General features: G+C 38.6%; 1 protein-coding gene across 2 annotated transcripts; it reads left to right on the top strand.

The window, feature by feature from the left end:
* The first annotated feature begins 305 nt into the window (after window positions 1–305).
* LOC142358301 (transient receptor potential-gamma protein-like) lies at window positions 306–16,816 on the top strand. 2 transcript variants are annotated; one of them, XM_075409726.1, is made up of 10 exons: window positions 306–443; window positions 826–1,024; window positions 1,777–2,191; window positions 2,862–3,001; window positions 6,568–6,847; window positions 8,612–9,036; window positions 11,837–12,013; window positions 12,939–12,989; window positions 13,539–14,362; window positions 15,558–16,816. In XM_075409726.1, exons 2-10 carry the CDS (start codon window positions 884–886, stop codon window positions 16,084–16,086), a joined length of 2,982 nt encoding a protein of 993 aa, XP_075265841.1. In that variant the 5' UTR covers window positions 306–443; window positions 826–883; the 3' UTR covers window positions 16,087–16,816. The 2 variants fall into 2 exon arrangements, with proteins under 2 accessions (XP_075265841.1, XP_075265840.1); XM_075409725.1 differs by having other exon boundaries at window positions 12,921–12,989.
* The last annotated feature ends 2,583 nt before the right edge of the window (window positions 16,817–19,399 follow it).

The raw sequence follows: 19,399 nt of genomic DNA, 5'->3' as shown, positions 1-19,399 counted from the left end.
ATTAGGATCTGAAATTCTATATTTTCCATTGATCACGATCTGGTGTTCTACAAATTTGTCTAAACAAAAAAACGTGTCGCTTTTACTTCTTCTCAAGTTTTGACGTTTTTTGCCAGGAATCATAGCAAAATATTTTAGTTTAGTTTCTCAGTGAAACATATAGAGCACAAATTTGTTTTTTTTAGAATGTGTGAACGAAACAAGCAGGTCTGGAACATACCCCCCAGACATGACTCCTCTAATGCTGGCTGCTCATAGGAACAACATCGACATCATCCAGCTCCTGTTCAAACACGATGCCTGCGAGATCAAGAGACTCAATGTTGAGATTAACGATGCCGTCAGTGCCCACTCTAATCTCAACGTGTACAAGGCTCTAGCCTCCCCAATGTACCTCATCTCAGTTCACCCCACCAACCCATACACGAAGCCTTAGCTCTCAGGTACTACATCCCACTCGTCAAACTACCCCCCCCCCCCCCCCCCCCGCTTCATCACCACCCCATGGACCAGTACTGGATTCGAACTAGCATCTCTAAAAAGCAAGTCCAGTGTGCTAACCATTTTACCAACTGGTCTTAAGCTCTCAAATTTGGGCATCGCTCTTATAACCCGTTCTCACGTTCTTTCTTGTTCCTCAAGGCTTCATTTCTCCAGCCAAGTATACGTTGAACAAGTGGAGTTTCTTGTCAAGCTATGTCAAGCTTATCTTATGCATAATTTACACTTGGTTTTGTTCTCTCTCTCTCTCTCTCTCTCTCTCTCAACCTTCAAACAATAACCAACTTATGCAATAAAGTAAAAAAAAATCATGAGTTGATTTAGTTACGAATTGCACCAGTGGAGTCTGTGGGAATATGAGTTCCATCATGAGTACCAGACTATGGCTCAAAATGTGGAACAGTTCGCACTGGATCTTCTGGATTTAACCCACCCGGAGGAACTGGAGACACTGCTGGTGAAGGGACCCTCGGGCAAAGAACTGGAAACGGTCACACACGCAGTGGAGCTGGAACGAAAAAATGTCAGTTAAAAAGTTTTTTTTGAGACAAAATTTGAGATTTTACTTTGGAATTGGTGTTGATATTCTTTCCCGGATCCTGGCGCTAGGGTAAATTAGTACTGAATCATAATATCCGAATAGTAGATTGAAGATTCAGTTCTGATTGCCGTGATCAGAACTCTGGTCATAGAAAAATCATAATGAAATTTTTATGATTCAGTACTCAAATATTATTACACTCAAATCTGGGTTGCATTAAAAATAACTTTGATTAAATTTACAAAAAGCTGACAATCGAAAATGGTCGTTTTTCTGCAATTGTAACCCGCGACCCACCCTCCCTTCGTGCTCTTAATGGACCCAAAATATTTTCAAACCCCCGCCCCCTCCCCTGAGCGGACATTATATCTCATTCCATAATCGTGTCATTGATCAATATATGGAGCGATATACGCGATATAAATGGAGCGATATCTATAAAGTCAACTTTTTGAAAAAATTCCTGTATTCCGTCTTTTTTACGTTCAGTTATTTTGAGCAGTACAAAATATCATATATGGCTGAGATTTTGACCCTAAATCATGCAATAAATTCGCTGAAAAATGGAAGAAATCAGTTTTTTTGGAAGAAATGGAAGAAATCAAATGGAAGAAAAATGGAAGAAAAAAGGAAGAAATCAAATGGAAGAAAGTTTGCCATCGCTATCAGCTGAAATGCTTTGAAATTGCGCGCAAAAGTTGCTCGGAATTGGACTAAAACGGGTTCAATTTCAGTTCGTGGCAAGTGCAAATTTCCAAGTGGTGCTATCTCCGAAATGGTACGGGAAAAGTGGACCCTATCTGAACAAATTGCGTAGGATGAATGTCCTCTTTTGGTACTTAATCTTCCTACCCACAGCTGTCCTCTTAACCCTCATTGAACTACCCCTCTCCGCCCTCATCTACACCTTCTACCCCGGACTCACGGTGCAAGGGGTCCGAGTGGGGGACCTGATCCGGATTCCCTTCATCAAGTTCATCAACCACATGGCTTCTCAGATGACATTCCTGTTTTTGTTAATGCAAGCTGCGTCTACGAGTGCCAACCGGGGTTTCAACCGACACACGGGGTCTGGCAAGAACCACGACCAGAACTATGACCTGCTCAACCCGTCTTTAACCGAGTGGTGGATCTGTATCTGGGTGATGGGTAAGTCTTTTTTTCGAGATGTAAATTTTAGAACTTAGAGATTTTTAACTTAGAAATTATTATTTGATGAAGTTTCAAAAAACAAAAGATCTTAAAAAAAATTATGTACATTTGCGGTGAAAAAAAAACCGCTTTTCTTCACCGCTTGTCTTGCATATTTTCGCGAACTTTTCGGGGGTAATAGCGAACTAAAAATAGTGAGTGATATAAGAGCTTAATTATAGTCAGTAGCAACTGGCCGAACAAATTTACTCTCTGTAATAATAACGTCTTCTTTTAGCAGTTCATACACCTCTAAGATATTAACATAAAATGATCAGGATCTATTCTCTCCCTTCTCTCCCGGTTTTTCCCCATCACTTAGAAATTTTGTGTTGTTGTAGCACATGTAAATTAGGTAAAATATTACGTAACTCAGTGTGGAATGTGAGTTACGCAATAATTAAGATCAATTTTTGTTGTTATTGCACAACATAAAAACTAGGTAAAATGTTACGTAATTGAGTGTGAATGTGAGTTACGTAATAATTAGGATGTACTTTTTGTTGTTATTGCACAATATAAGATCTAGGTAAAATATTACGTAACTGAGTGTGCAGAATGAGTGTTATATAATAATTAAGATGTGGATATGTTATGTAATCTGTTATATAATTGTGTGTGAATGTAGGTATGGTGTGGAATGAGCTGAAACAGGTACACACGGCTGGTCTGTCTGCGTACTTTGGTGACCTCTGGAACAGGATAGATGCTACCATGATCGTCCTCTACTTCTCCACTCTTGCCTTCCGAGCCGCATCCTACCTCACTGTTAGTACTACATACACTTCTTGGATCTTTTCCGTTTGTGCCCCCCCCCCCAGTACGTTATGCGCCCCCCCCCCCCCCCCCCCGTTACAGAGCACGAGCCATTACATAGTAAATCATTATGTAAAAATATGGCGCTTGCGTCTGGGGGGTGCAAATAATATGCGCCCACTAAGCTGGGGGGGGGGGGGGGGGGGGAGGGGGGCACAAAGAGAAACGATCCTACATCTTGATCAGTACTTCTCCAGTGAAATACACGTCTTGAATTGACAAATTAGTACTGATCACGTCTTATCTCAAGTCTTAATACTTGTGAAGACCTATCAAGACTTGCCAAGACTTCAGACTTGATTTAAGACGTTCCAAGTCTAAAAAGTGACATGATCAGAGATCTGACACAGTGCTGATCCAGGGACTGCAAATTCACTGAATCAGTACTAATTAAGACTTGACGTTCAATCCGACCTGTTAACCATAATTGGATGTATTAGGAATGTCACACACATAGTAATATAATAGCATTAATAAAGTTGCATTCGGTACTTTTGGTCTATACCCAGTTCACCTTTCTTGAAAAACATGTCAAAAACCATATGTGGATTCTCGCAGACTATAAAAGTATTTCTGATATGATCCTGATGGTTAGCCAATTAAAAAAGACAGAAATTGAACTATGTTGATAAGATTCTTGGCAAGATATTGTCAAAAAAGATCCAACTTGCACGACCTGTGCGTGTCTCTTAACAAACAAAGTATTTTACCGAGATCTCTCCAAAAAAAAGCTACAATGTATCGCTAAAACTTAGTTATGAAAAGAATCATAGATTTTAGCGTTAAAGTTTCCACAGCACATTACCTTGTTCCCAAAAAAAATCCAAAGTGTCACTGGATCTATTATTGCAAGATCTGATAAGAACTTGTACAATCATTCAAGGTCATAACAATTACAAGCAAAATTGAAATCTACAATATTCTTGGAAAATTGGCAACTAGTTTGTAATAATCTTTCTAGATTAATACTCAATACTTTATGCCGTGTGCTGTTGTGAAATAAGAACCAAATAAAAAAGCAATTTTGTTTTGAATAATAACATCAGGTGATTCTACAACCGAGTTGGAATATTTTAGCCACATACACAGATTATATGTGACATCATGAAAAAAACTGCATTTATCAATAAGATCCTTGCATGTAACATGGATAGTTTCAACATTACGCGCGCATAGCGTACACTTTTGTCGAGTAAATCAATATCAATGATCAAGAAAACGAACATCAAGGAAATAAAGTTATAAAAAACCTTGGAATAGGATGGCGAAAAAACTGACGCTTTGGCGACAGTAAGAATTTAAATCATAGAGTTCAAAAGGAAAAAATTTATGAAGTCCAGGAACTTGTACAAATCATATATGGCTTTTTTATCCCCGAGAGTTATAAGTGGGCTCATGAAGTGGATGCAATTTTTGTATGCTTTTCTCTATCTCATTCATTACTTTTATTCGAATAATTGTTCCTCATTATCGATAGTGAGAACCTAAATAGTAAGCTTTATATATACTAGTTAACTATAGCTCGAAATACTGGGTATCATATAACTGATCGTTTCAGTTTAGATAATGGCACACTTAAGAGGCAAATAGTTTTTTTTGAATTTGCATGCAAATTCTTTTTTTAAAAATCTTATTTCACGGACGAGATCGTTTCAAAACAGATTTGCTGACATTTTTATCTTTACCACGGTTACATGACAAAAGACCCAAGGCCAAAATACCCATTGAGTCATTATACCCTATGCAATTATACTAAATCCATCTTTGATCAATTCTTTTAAATATCCGATTACAAAATACCACTCGGCATTCCAAGTATAATTTATTATATTTGAACGGATAATTTAATCATTATTTTGTTTTTGATAGGTTTATATTAAGATTATTGTAATTTATCACATTGGGTATATTGCCATCGGTTATTTTATACTGATACCTTTTACAGCCTTTAAGCATTGACTACTGGATAACGAAAATGAGAGTGTTGCTTGAATGTGATATGAGTGGAAAGGTGGTCGCCGTATTGGCCGACAGGGCGTTTAGCCGACAACCAAAAAATGAGAAATTTAACCGACAATTTAAGTAAAATGAGCAATAAAGCTTATTCTAAAGCTGTGATTGGCCAATTTAAAACCTTATTTCGTAAGCGGACAAATATACCGCAGTTTTTTCGTTAACTAGAGTAAGGAGGTCTATCCGTGGCCGGACCACCGTATTTAACCGCATCTGGCCATGCCTTGCGGGCCATGGCCATGCCTCAGCGGCCCGTGGGACTTGATATGAATCTATCACAACCGAACTACTGATTTAAGGACCAATTATGGACTTTTATTACCAATTATGAAAAAACTGTCGGCTAAATTTCTCATTTTTTCCTTCTGGGCTAAACGCCCTGTCGGCCAATTTTCCTAGCACAGAGTGGAAAATACTAGCTATACGGGGATTAAGGCAAATAAAAGAATTAAAAGCCATTTTGCTATAGAATCCGATATTCCTAATTGTGCCAAATTGTCCGTATAGCAACGGACTGTAATGAGTTAGATATCACGACGCATTCGTTATATTTGCATGCATTGGGTATTTTGTCTTGACTCATACAAGTGATCTGCAATTGGATGAGAAATTTTTCAGAACTTCTCGCAAGTACACATTTGGTCGCGAATTTACGAGCAAGGATCGTATATGATATCGCACAAATCAGGCGTCGTTTTTTTACAATCAATTTAGACGGAGCTGAAATTGTCACTGTATTTTGCAAAGAGTGCCAACCTCCTTATTTAGCATGTATTCAGTGCCAAAATTGGCTAAACTGCTATTATTAATAATTTTTTCCTGTGTCAATGAATCGGGTTTTTTCAATTAGATGGTCAACTAAGGCGAGATTTTTTTGGCAACAACTTCCGTTTACGACATGGAATAGTTCAAGTCGAAATATCAAACTGGAATAAAACCTGAAAAATCGGACGAATAAAAAAAACTTGAATTGTCCTCCCTGGTTGAACAAACTTACGTTCCATAAAAGTACCATTTTTGTGCAAGAATTATTGGGAATTACTATGACTTTCTTGTCATAATAATGGCCAACATTGTAAGCCCTCTACATGTCCATAAAAACAAATTGTTTTTTTTTACCTGTATCTTATCTAGAAATGACAAAATTTTTCATAAAAAATGAGAAACATAATTTTGCAAAGGAATCCCATTTTTCATCGGAAAATTTAGTTCATACATTTCGTGGCAAGATGGATTGACTTTTTCTTCGGACCGGTAATTTATAGTCATTACACGACCGAAGAAACTTCTGACGCAAAACTTTGAGCAGTTGTCCCTCAAAAAACAGGGTTTGAAAATGAACATTCTCATAAAAATCGGTTAAAAATCCGTTGACCAAAAAATTTTTCTTCTAGGTATACCAATAAAGCGGTCAGCAACAGCAATTTATTGAGAAAAAACTTTAATTGATCTTTTTTTACCGTTGTTTTCAAGTGGGGTGATGATGTTGATAATTGTTGTTTTAGCATCAGCTATCAACCGTCGTCGTTGAATCCCCCCTCGGGGGAAACCTCAGTGCCAATGGGAGCAACTCATCCCACAGTCCTGGTCAATCTCCGGATCAGAAAGTATCCAATGGTGTGGTCGCTTCCACCAGTGGTCCAGGCGTGGGCGATGGGGGCGAGGAAAAGGAGCTGGTCTGGCAGTACTGGGATTTGCTTTTCCTCTCGGAGGGTGTTTTTGCCCTGGCCAACATTTTCAGCTTCATGAGATTGGTTACGTTGGCTACACTCTCTCAGCACATAGGTAAAATCTCCACTGTTATGTCAAAAGAGACGATTTATAATAGAGCAAAATTATTTTGTTAAATTTAAGGTTTTCGAGTTTAAATTATGTGAACTGTAGAAAAGGAGAGAAAAAGGGCAGATGAGAACTGGCCGCTGTGGCTTAAAGCTTTCATTTTTTTTATCTTACAGAAGAATGGTTTTGGTCAATGTGGTGTTTTGGCGCTTAAAAGGGTTTCACTTTTTTTAATTTCTGGAAACAGGGCAAATTTGAAAGAAAAAACCTCTTTAGGTTCAGGTTTCAGACCTAACCGACATGTTATCAATTACTGCTGGTCAAATACGCGGATAGTAATATTCGCCGCAAAAAACAAGGTCTGGAAATGGTGTGATGATCAGAAAAAAATCAAAATTCAATACGGAAAACGCACTGTGAAACGGACGGCAATCATTATATTTTTTGCCATTTTGTTTCTATGTCTCTCCCCCCCCCCCCCCTCCCGCCGTCATTGTTATACGATCACTAAGCCGGAGAGGGATTGATATAATAGGATATCTTCTATAAATAATCGTTCTTTTTGTTTGTTTGTTGATTAATTGCACTCGAACAAAATTTGAAGCAATTATTGTAAACGTGTGTGTCTTTTTAATTAAAAAAATTGTTGTTTGATCGTTTTTATTCTACAACGGTTGCTTGATAATTTACCTGATTCCATTTTACCCAAAGCCATTATACCCAATGCCATTATACCCAATACCAACTTTACCCATTGCCCTTTAATTTTTCCGTTCAGTTATCCGATTACAATTTAGCAGTCGCTATTACAAGGATATTTATTATATAATCCCATGTTCAGTTGTGATAGCTTCATATCAACGCCCACGGGCCATTTAATTATATAGTCCGCTAAATAGTCGTTCTGATAATTATAACAATAAGGTGAATTGGGCAAGTTGACATTGGGTAAAATGGCATTGGGTAAAATGACAGGTTGGGTAAAATTGTATTGGGTATAAAGGCATTGGGTAAAATGGAATTGGGTAAATTGTCCTGACACCTTCGAGAACAGTCTTTCAATTACATTTCTCGAGTGACTGTTTGAACATTGATTTCTTATTTTTTGAGTTACCTAAATTAATCTTATTCAAAAATTACAATTGTTTCTAAAACAAGTTCGATTGAAAGATCTCGGCCGATAGACAAGTGATTTTAGCTTCAGTCTATTACGCTAACCCCTACTTTGTTGCCACAATTTGCAGCCATAAAAATTATCTACTCTGCAGCGCCTTCTAAATTGAATTTCTGCGCCTGCTGTTCGAGGTCAATTGCAACGACCCAACTGTGGTATTAGCTATATCCATATTATAGCTTAGAGGATTCGAACCTATTATCTCCAAAACCGCAGCAAGTCATGCTACCGTTGCAGCAAAGCTCTGCTGATCTACCAAATTTGTTAGCCTGATATACCACAAGCTGGGTTACTACACAATTTGCCCGACATTAGTCTATTATGTTTTCTTGTTAGTTGCTCTCGGATGAGAAGCAATCACTGTAAATGTGTGCGTCTTTTTGCAAAATCTTCGCTTGATCGTTTTTGCGCTTTTCTTCTAGAATAATCTTTGACTTCTCAAGTGACTTTTTCACGCGCTTCTTCTTGATTTTTTAGTGATTTCAATTGCTCTCACTCCGAAATAATGTTGGTAATCTTGAACCTATAAAAAAATTAAGCCCCGCCTGTCATTCGAGAGCAATTTTTCCACCGTTAGTCGGTTTATGTTTTTTTAGGTCCCATGCAGATCTCGCTCTCCCGAATGGTGAAAGACGTGATGAAATTCATGTTCATCTTTTTCCTGGTGCTTCTGTCTTTCGCATGTGGCCTCCACCAGCTGAACTGGTTTTTCAAAACAGACTGTAAACACTACTCGGACCCCACGACTGACTACACAAGCGGGGTGGGGGGCGTTTGCAGAGACGGAAGTGACAAGAAAGCCTTCGACTCTTTACTGATGGCGATGAGAACGTTATTCTGGGCACTGTTCAACCTTTCACCTCCTCCAAATAACATTGAAACATCGATTCCGAATAACAAAAGCACTCCGATTATTATGTTCATAGTTGAGGCTATGTATGCATCATATTACGTCACGGCTGTTATTGTTCTCCTCAGAATGTTGGTGGCTATGATGACGACAAGCTACAGAGATATTGAGGTATGATTGAAATTTGACAGAGAAACTTTTTAATAGTCGAAGAGCGAAAGCTGGGGCTATTAATAGCCGCACAGCGATAGCTGGGGCTATTATTGGCCTTCTCTTGGTTTTTTTTACAATACAAAGAATTTTACAATTTTAAAAAAATTTGAATTATATTGGGCGCTGTCTTGTTTTTAAGATCTGTTCACACATTTTCATGATTTTTGAAGTCAAATTGAAGTAGTGATTCTGGTCACGCCGAAACACGAAGTGGAGCGAAAAAGCGAGTAGTTTTGCGGCGTGAAATTTTTTCGCTCTAATTTTCAAGTAGAGTGAGAAAACGGTGTTTGAACAAAAGTTCGCTTTCTCGCTAATGGTTTTTTGTTCACATGCGGCAATTCCACCTTGGTTTTTAAGGTTTTTTCAATTTTTCGGATCGAATTTTTTTTGAAATGGTTTTCCCAATCCATCCACGGTTCATTATAAGCCTAGTTTTTTGTTGGAATAAAATTTAACATTTCTCGCTAGTGTTTTTTTGTTTTCGCTAGCGGCATTTTGACATTGATTTGCGGAATTTTTGTTTCTGATTTTTTTTAGAAATAACTTTCCCAATTCACCCGTAGTCTGTTCTAGGTCCACTTTTTCGTTAAGTCAGTGAAAATTCTTTGAATTATACGTCAGGACTTGTCCTGCTATGTTTTTTATTTCGTCGTCGCGATTTTTGTTACGACCATATGACGTCATAACCACCTCAAATTTGCTTTTTGTTCATTCGTTCATGCAATTTCAACTGAAGTGCGTGTGTGACGTCATTTTTCGCTCTTAGTTGAGCGAGTTTTTTTGTTCATTTGCGTGATTAAATTTTGACACTTGACTTACCTCACTCACAAAAATGACTTTCTCAGTTGGAAGTTGACTTTTGTTTACTTTATTTCAAAGAGATAAGGTCAACTGAATGAGTGCCACTCTAAATGAAGGTTATTTGAGAGCAGTTAATAGAGGCAGAAAAAACTTATAACGATTTTTTTATCAAAATATAACATGTCAGCCTTCAATGAAAAAACGAACTTTTTTGGTCTGTATTTTTTTTTGTTTTTTTTTGACACTACAGATCTACGCGGCTATTTTCTGGCAATCTGCCAGCTATGTCAACATTTTTTACCACCATGAAAAACTTGAAAATATCGTTCAAAAATGTCTCATTCATTCTAAAACTTATCGTTTTTGATCGTTTTTCTTAAAAGAATGGACACTTTTTGATCGATGTTTTTCGCATAAGGCCGTCATTGACCGTCTGTAGGCAGTCAAAAACGGTAATGTCCTAAAATTCCGCTCATGAACGATTATAGCGGTCAAAAACCCACATAAGCTTTGACTATTACTTTAAAATATTATCCGTCGATGACGGTCATTTCTAAAGTTTTTCTAATTTCGAATTATTTCAAACCTTTCCCGGGTCGAAAAAATTTATGTAAGAAATGCGCTGAAATGCGCTGATTTTTCAAAAAGTTCAGCACAAAAACCTTACAAAAAATTGCGCTGAAATGTGCTGAAATGCGCTGAAACTTTAAAGGAAACGCGCTGAAAACCGCTGAGTTTTCAAAGAATTGCTGTAACTGAGAATCGAACCCGGCTCTCCGGTGCCGCATTCCTTACATATTTTCAGAATTTTTCAGTGCATTTTTTAAGAAAGAGTTAATCGTTATATAAAAAAAACTAAATGGTTCGAGATTGAGGAATCGTTGTGAAAAAGCGTTTATATCCACTAAATAGTTTTAAGAAATGCGCTGAATTTGACTACATTTCTTACAAAGTTTCTGCGCATTTCAGCGCAAAAATGTTTAAGATTTTTGCGCTGAAAATTTTGTAAAATGAGCGCGTTTCAGCTCATTTCAGCTCATTCAGCTTATTTCTTACATAATTTTAGCACATTCAGCTCACTTCTTACAAAATAACGCGCTGAAATGGCGCTGACATCTCGACCCGGGTTGCAAAGTTGCAACTATGTCCTGAAAGTACTTCAGATGGTAGTTTTCCAGTGGGCGGGGGATCAATCCCAGTTCTGTTGTTACTGAATTTGAAAAAAATACCGTTTCCTAATTTCTTGGCCGAAACTTTGAAAACCAAACCTCGAAAATTTGGAGCTATTTTTCATGAAAAAACACCGAAAATAACACCTTATTATATATTATTGGAAGTAAACCCCCCACTGATTGTGATAGTTTCATATCAAGTCCCATGCGTCGCTAAGGCATGTCAATGACTCGCTAGGCATGGCCGAATACACTAAATACGCAGCTCTTAAACAGTCAAGAGGGCATTTGTTCTCCTGAGGGCTTACTTTTGTAGGGGTATTTTTTGGAAACTGATATTTTGCTGACAGAGAATTATTCGGTCCAATAACATCATCACCTGGGAAATTTGTTACTAGAAAGTTCTGGCAAAATTCTCGGAGTTTTCCAGAAAGTTTTTCCCACAATATATTCCAAGATTTGACGCAACGTGCCCAGAACGATTTTCAAGTCTTGATCAGTTCTTCTCCAGTGAAATACACGTCTTGAATTGACAAATTAGTACTGATCACGTCTTAAGACTTGTGGAGACCTATCAAGACTTGCCAAGACTTCAGACTTGATTTAAGACGTGCCAAGTCTAAAAAGTGACATGATCAGAGATCTGACACAGTACTGATCCAGGGACTGCAAATTCACTGAATCAGTACTAATTAAGACTTGACGTTCAGTCTGGGTGTAACTTGAATGCAATATACCCACAAGAACTGATGCAAAGTGAACAATTGATCTTTCTTTGGTTTCAGAGCCGAGCAGACATAGAGTGGAAATATGCGAGATCCAAACTGTGGATGACTTATATTGAACAGGGAAGCACCCTCCCTCCCCCCGTCAATCTCATGCCCAGTATGAAGTGGGTGTCCAGGTTCATACTTCAGGCACTTACTGGCAGGTTCTGGAAATGCGACAACTACAAAGACAAGGTCAGGTTTATAACTTCCCCCACACGAACTCAGTCACTTATCTTGTATGATCTTGCAAGATTCTGGCAAATAATGTTTATTTTGCAAGATGCAAGATCCGATTGTTTATCTTGCAAGAATCTTGCAAGATCTTGCAAGAATCTTTCAAATAATGTTTATCTTGCAAGATGCAAGATCCGATCGTTTATCTTGCAAGAATCTTGCAAGATCTTGCAAGAATCTTTCAAATAATGTTTATCTTGCAAGATTCAAGATCAGATTGTTTATCTTGCAAGAATATTGCAAGATCTCGCAAGAAAACCGTCCGATTTTGAGTGGGGTTGATAGCCAAAATTCCAGCACATGAATTTTCAATGACGTAAACTATCGATGACGTAATTTGTCGATGACGTAAGATTTCAACCCTAGCCCACTACTGATTTAGTCATCTTTGAGCCGAAATTTTGAAGAATCTTGTCAGAATCTTGTGAAAGAACGTGTTATCTTGCAAGAGCTTTTGCAAGAACCTGCAAAATAACCGTCCCTTCTTGGATGATCTTTTAAGATAACTGTCTTCTCGTAAGACTCTGGTATAAATCTTCCTTATTTACTAGACTCTAGCAAGGTAACCTTGGTCTAAATAGTTGGGCCCTAATGCAGCGAGAAAAGGGGGAACAGTGGGTTAACGTGTTCCTGAGCCTCTTTAGCTTCTGTTCAACTGGAAGTAGAGTTACCAATTCTAGAAAAAAAAACTGTTTTTATATCCACGGTTATTTTTTCTGTATTTAATAGCAACTCAGTACCGGAACCGCAAAAATATATATTTTCAGATAAAAGATCTGATGATTTCTACTACGTTCTTTAAAAAAAAATCATTTTTCTCAAATCAGTAGAAGGTTTTCGATGGGTAATGTTGCGTTTTATTAAGGACGTTGTCGTGCTTCAGGATACATACAAGCTAGAGGAACAAAGACGAAAAGATGAATACAATTACAGGGTGAGTTAGAGTTACAATTCCGAGATATCACTCTAGTCATTGAATATTGAAATAGTACTAGAAGCCATTGGTAATCAAAAAAGAAGTTAAAAATCTTGCAAAATTCTTGCAAGAAGAATACAAAATGTAAAGATTCTTGAAATATTTTGAATTCTTTTGATCACTAGGGTGCTGTAGAAGTTAACCACTTGTCTAAGTTGATTGTTAATGGTATTCTTTAAAAAAAATAGCGATTCATTTTATTGCCCTTCCATTTTAATCTCTTCCAAACCCCCCACCGTATAACACATTATATAATTACTACTGGGCACCATTTAACCCCGTAAGCTTTTCGCCCAAAAAACCCTAAAACCATTTCCCAAACCCTATGATAGGGGTAAATTATGGGGGGGGGGGGGGGTAAATAAGCCAAACATCCAAATTTTGTACCCAAGTTGGGCTAGTTTTGGCGACTTGATAACCATTATGACGCTGTTTTAATCCCCCAAAAAAAGCTTTTCATTTCATCAGTCACAAATTGTTGATTTTTTTTAATTGTTGGCTTTTTAGCGGCTGATCGAGAAACTGATAGGAAGATACCGGAAGGAAAAGGCGAGGGTGAACTTAATCTACCCTGAAGAAACTGAAGAAATCGGGAAGTCCATCGTAGTTCTCCACACCGAAAACCGAAGACTTGTCAGCTTGATACAACGTTTAACCAAAGACTCAGAGGAACATGCAAAGAACTGGTACTACGACTACAACGTCCGGAACCAAGCTGCTTACCTCAACGACCACCACGCCTCAGGTGTAGCGGACGGTAGCGGATCCGGGGGAGGTGCGGGATCCGGGACTGCGGGGTCACAGTCGGTATCGGTTGCTGCGGGGGTCGCTGCCTTAGTAAGTGGAGCCGTGGGAGGGGGTGCGGGTAGGACGGGGGGAGTTCCAGGAGGGGGCTTGCACCACCTTCTAGCTACCGGCGCCCACCAACATCATCAACATCATCATGGGGTGTCTTCCAGCAACCAACTTCAAAGACCCGCTTCCTCAATTGGGGGTCTTACATTCGCCTCAACCCCCTACAGTGGCTCTCTAGCAACGGCCCAAGCCGCCTCGTCAGGGCTGGCCGGAAGCAATTTAGAGGGTGCCAACTGTGGTGGTATTGGGGCGAGTATGAAGCCTAACTCTCTCAGCCTTCAAAACACAGGAAATCACTGCAATTACAATTTGCAATTAGCAGGTGTAAATAGCCTATCGCCCACATCTGCAGCCGCTGTGCCCGGTGGCGCCCAGTCCCACCAACACCCTCATCTCTCTCTGCTGACGTCACACCACCATCATCAGGACCAGCAGGGGGCTATCATGGGGGATGAAGAACGCAGTTTAATACACAGGTAGTTATTTATAAAAGCATGAAAACTCCATTGCTCCACGAATTGAATTTTAGATCTTTTCTGTTTCGCCCCCCCCCCCCCCAGTGTTTTTTCGCCCCCAGTTACAAATTATTTTTTGTTATATAGCACGTTACTATGTAAAAAAATAGCACGTGCGCCTGCTGGCGGCGTAAAAGATATAAGCCCACTAAGCTGGGGGGGGGGGGGGGGGGGCAAAACAGAATAGATCCTGATTTTTTTTCAATAAGTTGTTTATCTATCAGAGTCAAAGTCTTGGCGCATTTTGTCGCATAATTTTGTTCAAAAAATTGCAAAACTCATTAATCAAAATTGTGGTAAATGGCGATATGCGCAATAAAGCGCCAAAATAAGCTGAACTGTCCAAGATTTCAGCTTATGTTAGAAGTTTATTTTATCGGTCTTTTTTTTCAAAACAATTCACGGAAAATGCTCTGTGTCACTAACTTGGGCTTGTACCCCAGTCGGGTTTGAATGTTAATCTTGCGACGCTTATTTTAAGATATTAAAATTGCTCGATAAATTTCAAAATTGGATAAAATGTTTAAGATTAGTGACCGAAAAACAGTCAAAATAAGACAAAAGCGCCCGAAAAAAAAACAGATAAAGCCATTAATAAACCCAAAAATTCGCTCGTGAGCCTAGAGAAAGAAACCCTTGCGATCCTAAGATATAAAATCAGATACATCTAAATAACTAAAAAAAAACAGCAAAATAACAAAAAATAATCAAAATTATGAATCTAAATCAAGGAGAAATTCTTTCTTCGTTCATTTTTCTTAAACGTTTGAGCTGTCATTCTTCAAAATTTTTGAAATGTTGCAACAATAAGATTTGGTCTCGACCATCGTAAAAAAATGTTGTCCATTTTGTACAGCCCGTGGAACAAGAAAGAATTGAAAATTTAAAATAAAACATAATAGTATAGGTGTAAACTTCAAAGTTGAAAATAGAATATTATAGCTAAAATTTCTATATTTTAGCCAATCTATAATATTAGCTAAAATTTAAAAATTGTGAGCTTAGTTACGCGATTCCAGGACGCGATTACGAATTAAATCCTGAAGTTCTCAGTGACTTCACCAGTTTCACGAAATTTATATTTACTATTATAAAAGTTTGTCTGGAAATGAAAGTGATAAATTTTGGAATTGATTGATTTTTAACTTTCCAACAGATACAATGGCCAAGCCGGCAGACAAGCCAGACGACTCTTCCAAGACACAGCCGAGGAAACGGAGGAGATAATTGTGGAAACAGATTTGTCTTCCTGTGACAGTCCAGTCCGACAGATATTCTGCCAGAGCGGGAGTAGTCTTGACGAAGAGGACGACGAGGAAGACCCAGTTCTGGAGGATGTCGACGATGATTTTGGTCTGATGGGGGAGGGGGAGGGGGTTGGGGATACCACAGATGAGGCACGCCTAATTTCGCCCCATTCTGTGGTCGATAGCCGAACTCAAAGTGACCTCTTGCATCGGCAACACCATCACAAACGGATTCCTCCGTCCCTTAACACAAAGTCGTCAACTACAGCTTCTAACGTGCCACAACACCACCATCAACAAAAACAACAACAACAACAACATTTGGGGGGCGGGAGTATAGTCAGTCGGGCTAACAAGGAAGATGGGGAAACGGGGGGTGTTGGGGGAGGTGCGGGCGAATTAGTTGGAGGCGTGATCAAAGACGAAACTAGAGTTTAGTTAACCAATTAGAAGCGTTTAATAATTACTTGATTATAATAAACTTATGCTAACTTATGTATACTATAGCTTTATTTTCACACTTGATACTTTACCATTGTTGAAATAGCCACCCTTAACAGAATTAATTTATACATGTTTACCAAAAAAAAGCCCTTTAAAAAACTCCATTTTGCAATTTTGGAATTCCGGTCTGAATTCATGGCTAATTGTAACTGATTTATTAGAGTTAGTAAAAAGAAGAAACGCAAAACAGCCAATCAAATCAGTGATTATCAACCAACCAATCAGAGAACAAATCAATCAATTTGAGCTGCTCACGTGACTGCCTATATATAACGTGCTTCAATCAATATTACAAATCTAAAAGATATGTATTGTTGTATCAGTTCTGACTATTAAATTACTAGTTATAAATCATAACCACAACTTTGTTTTCTTGACCTACTGTCATCTGTCTGTCTAAAAGTGCAGCGATGTTGTGTCAATCTAAAGCTGGTTTTCTAACCCCCCCCCCCCCCCCCCCCCACTCTCTTTCTCTAAAAATTACCCAACCCCCTCAATAGAGTAAGACGTGCAACACAAAATGCCCTTATTGTATAGGTGACTAATTTTGCTGCTTATAAAAATAGAAACTCGATTAATATTGTCTATTTTTTTCTTGTTTTATTCTGTCTCTTGTTAAGTAGCTTTTATTCGCACTTCAATCGAATTTACTTTTTACACACGACTCGTTTTCCATTTCAACTATTTTTTCATAAATTGTTTGAAAACGGTGTCTACCCACTCAACCGAAACTTGATACACCTTGATAAGAAACATAATAAATCTTGTTAAATCTTCGGTGCCAAGATCTTGTCATGCTACTTGCCATGAAAATATCAAGATTTGTGCAAGCTTGCAAGATCTTTGCATGGGTATCGGGAAACAAGATCTTGGCAAGATAACCAAGAAAGATTAACCATGACAGGGCAAGATATCCTTAGTTGTAAAATTTAAAAAGCGCCTTTAAACAAGATTTAGCACGAATTCACATGATTAAGCACAATTTATCACGATTTATAAAGAATTTTCAAGAAGTGTCGGAAAATTCAGCTACCGTTAGTTTATTAATCAACAATTGAGCCTATTTTTCCAGTATAATTATTATAATTGAAGCGTGAAATATCTTTAAGGTTTTTTAGGTATTGCCCAGGTTGAGGTCCAGAACCAAATTGGTTTATGATCAGACCCAGTTGAGCGCACACCCGTGTGTTCCCAAACCAAAATTGCAGGGTCTTGACGGAACTTTGAGCGCACTACAGTCTGTACGATGGTCTGGAGATGGTCTGATCAGAGGTCAATTTGGTGGGAAAAGTCTGATCAGAGGCGACTTCGAGCGCAATTGGGTCTGATCATAACCTCTTCGAGCGCACTTCGGTCTGATCAGCGACCACTTCGAGCGCCTCATTGTTTTCCTCTTTTTGTTTTTTTACTGAGAGATGTTGGCTCTGCCTAGAGGCAACAATAAAGCAGCGTTCTGATCAGATACTCATCTAAAGTCCGATAGCTCTGATCAGAAAAAAAGAGTCCAGCTGATAGCAAAAGCCAGTCCCCTTCAGAGGAAATTTTGATCAACTGGAGACCACAATGTTTCTTATGGAAAGCTGTCTAAATTCATCCATTGAGTCAGAAAAATACACTATGCGGTACACTAATTAAAATTTTGTTCCCAACAATTGGGTTTCGTTTTCTTTAGCAATACTTTTATAATTGATTTTTCCTTAGATGATTTAAATACTGCAAACATCAGTTTTTATGAAACGAATATATTATACCAAAATTAAGAGATTTGTTCATAAGTAAAATCTTTCTCTGATCAGACTATTTCAAGCGCACTTGAGTCTGATCAGAACCGGTTTCGAGCGCGCTTCAGTCTGATCATAAATGGCTGCAAGTGCAACTCGGTCTGACCATAACCTCTTTGAGCGCACTTGAGTCTGATCGTAGTCAGATTAAAGTCTGGGCAGTGGTCTGAATTTGAGTCTGGACCATGATCTGAAGATGGTCTGATCAGAACGCTTTCAGTCTGACAAGTCTGATCAGAGAATAATTGGGTCTGGAAAGTCTGCTCGGACGAAAATGGGTCTGGACCTCAACCTGGGTGTCATTTTCTTTGATTTCTAAAATAAGAATCACAAATCGTTTTATCCAAACTTAGGCTTCTAAAGAAATCTTTTGGGTTTGCACAATGTGGGAGGGCTGAATTATGAGTAGACTAACGCATACTCACACCTGTTACTTCTGCGCTTGAAATTACAACTTATCCACAACCTTAAAAAGGCATGCGAGTGATATCCGAGGCATTTTCGATCCGCCTAACCATTTTGATTACAGATCCTTTTGGTTGCAAGTGCATGTGATCGCCGTGAGCGTGCTTTAGTTGGAAAAGAGCAATTTCTGCTCGGAAAACAATACTTTCTGACTGAAAAACTTGTGTCAGCTGTTCAATTAAGAGTTGTTGGGCCTCTCAACGATAAAAACACAGCCTGAACAGCTCTGCCAAGGTTGAGGTGCAGACCCAAATTGATTTGTGATCAGTCCCAATTAAGAGCACACCCGTGTATTCCCAGACCGAAATTACAGGGTCTGGACGAAAGTTCGAGCGCACTACAGTCTGGACCATGGTCTGGAGTTGGTCTGATCAGGGGGTCAGAAAAGTCTGATCACAGGCGTATTCGAGCGCACTTGCGTCTGATCATAAACTGTTCGAGCGCAATTGGGTCTGCTCAGATGCGCATTCGAGCGCACTTGAGTCTGATCATAAACAATTCGAGCGCAATTGGGTCTGATTTGAAATGTTTTCGAACGCAATTGCGTCTGATCAGGGACCATTTCGAGTGCCTTATTTTTTTTGATTTTTTTGTTTTTTTTTTGTAATGAGAGATGTTGGCTCTGCAAAGAGGCAACAATAAAGCAGCGTTCTGATCAGGGACACATCTTCCAATAGCTCTGATAAGAAAAAGGAGTCTAGTAATAGCAAAGGCCGGTCACCTTCAGACAAAATTTTGATTAACTGGAGACCACGACGTATCTTATGGAAAGCTGTCTAAACTCATCCATTGCGTCAGAGTTATACATCAAACGGTACACTAAATAAAATTTGTTCTCAAAAGTCGTTTTTCGTTTTCTTCGGCAATACTTTTATAGTTGGTTTTTCCATTGATGAATTAAATACTGCAAACATCAGTTTTCATGAAATGAATATATTATAGCAAAATTAAGAGATTTGTTCATATTTAAAATCCTTCTCTGATCAGACGATTTCGAGCGC

This window comes from Convolutriloba macropyga, unplaced genomic scaffold (genome assembly GCF_964194025.1).
Source record: "Convolutriloba macropyga unplaced genomic scaffold, txConMacr16.3 SCAFFOLD_1053, whole genome shotgun sequence".
Taxonomy (NCBI): Eukaryota; Metazoa; Xenacoelomorpha; order Acoela; family Convolutidae; genus Convolutriloba; species Convolutriloba macropyga.
This window is presented reverse-complemented; position numbering and strand designations above follow the sequence as displayed.

Bases quoted from the DNA above. Each gene is read 5' to 3' on its own strand.
- LOC142358301 (XM_075409725.1), top strand. From the start codon at position 884: ATGGCTCAAAATGTGGAACAGTTCGCACTGGATCTTCTGGATTTAACC. The intron at 12,014-12,920 runs GTCAGGTTTATA...CGTTTTATTAAG, and splicing joins GCGACAACTACAAAGACAAG to GACGTTGTCGTGCTTCAGGA. The intron at 14,363-15,557 runs GTAGTTATTTAT...ACTTTCCAACAG, and splicing joins GAACGCAGTTTAATACACAG to ATACAATGGCCAAGCCGGCA.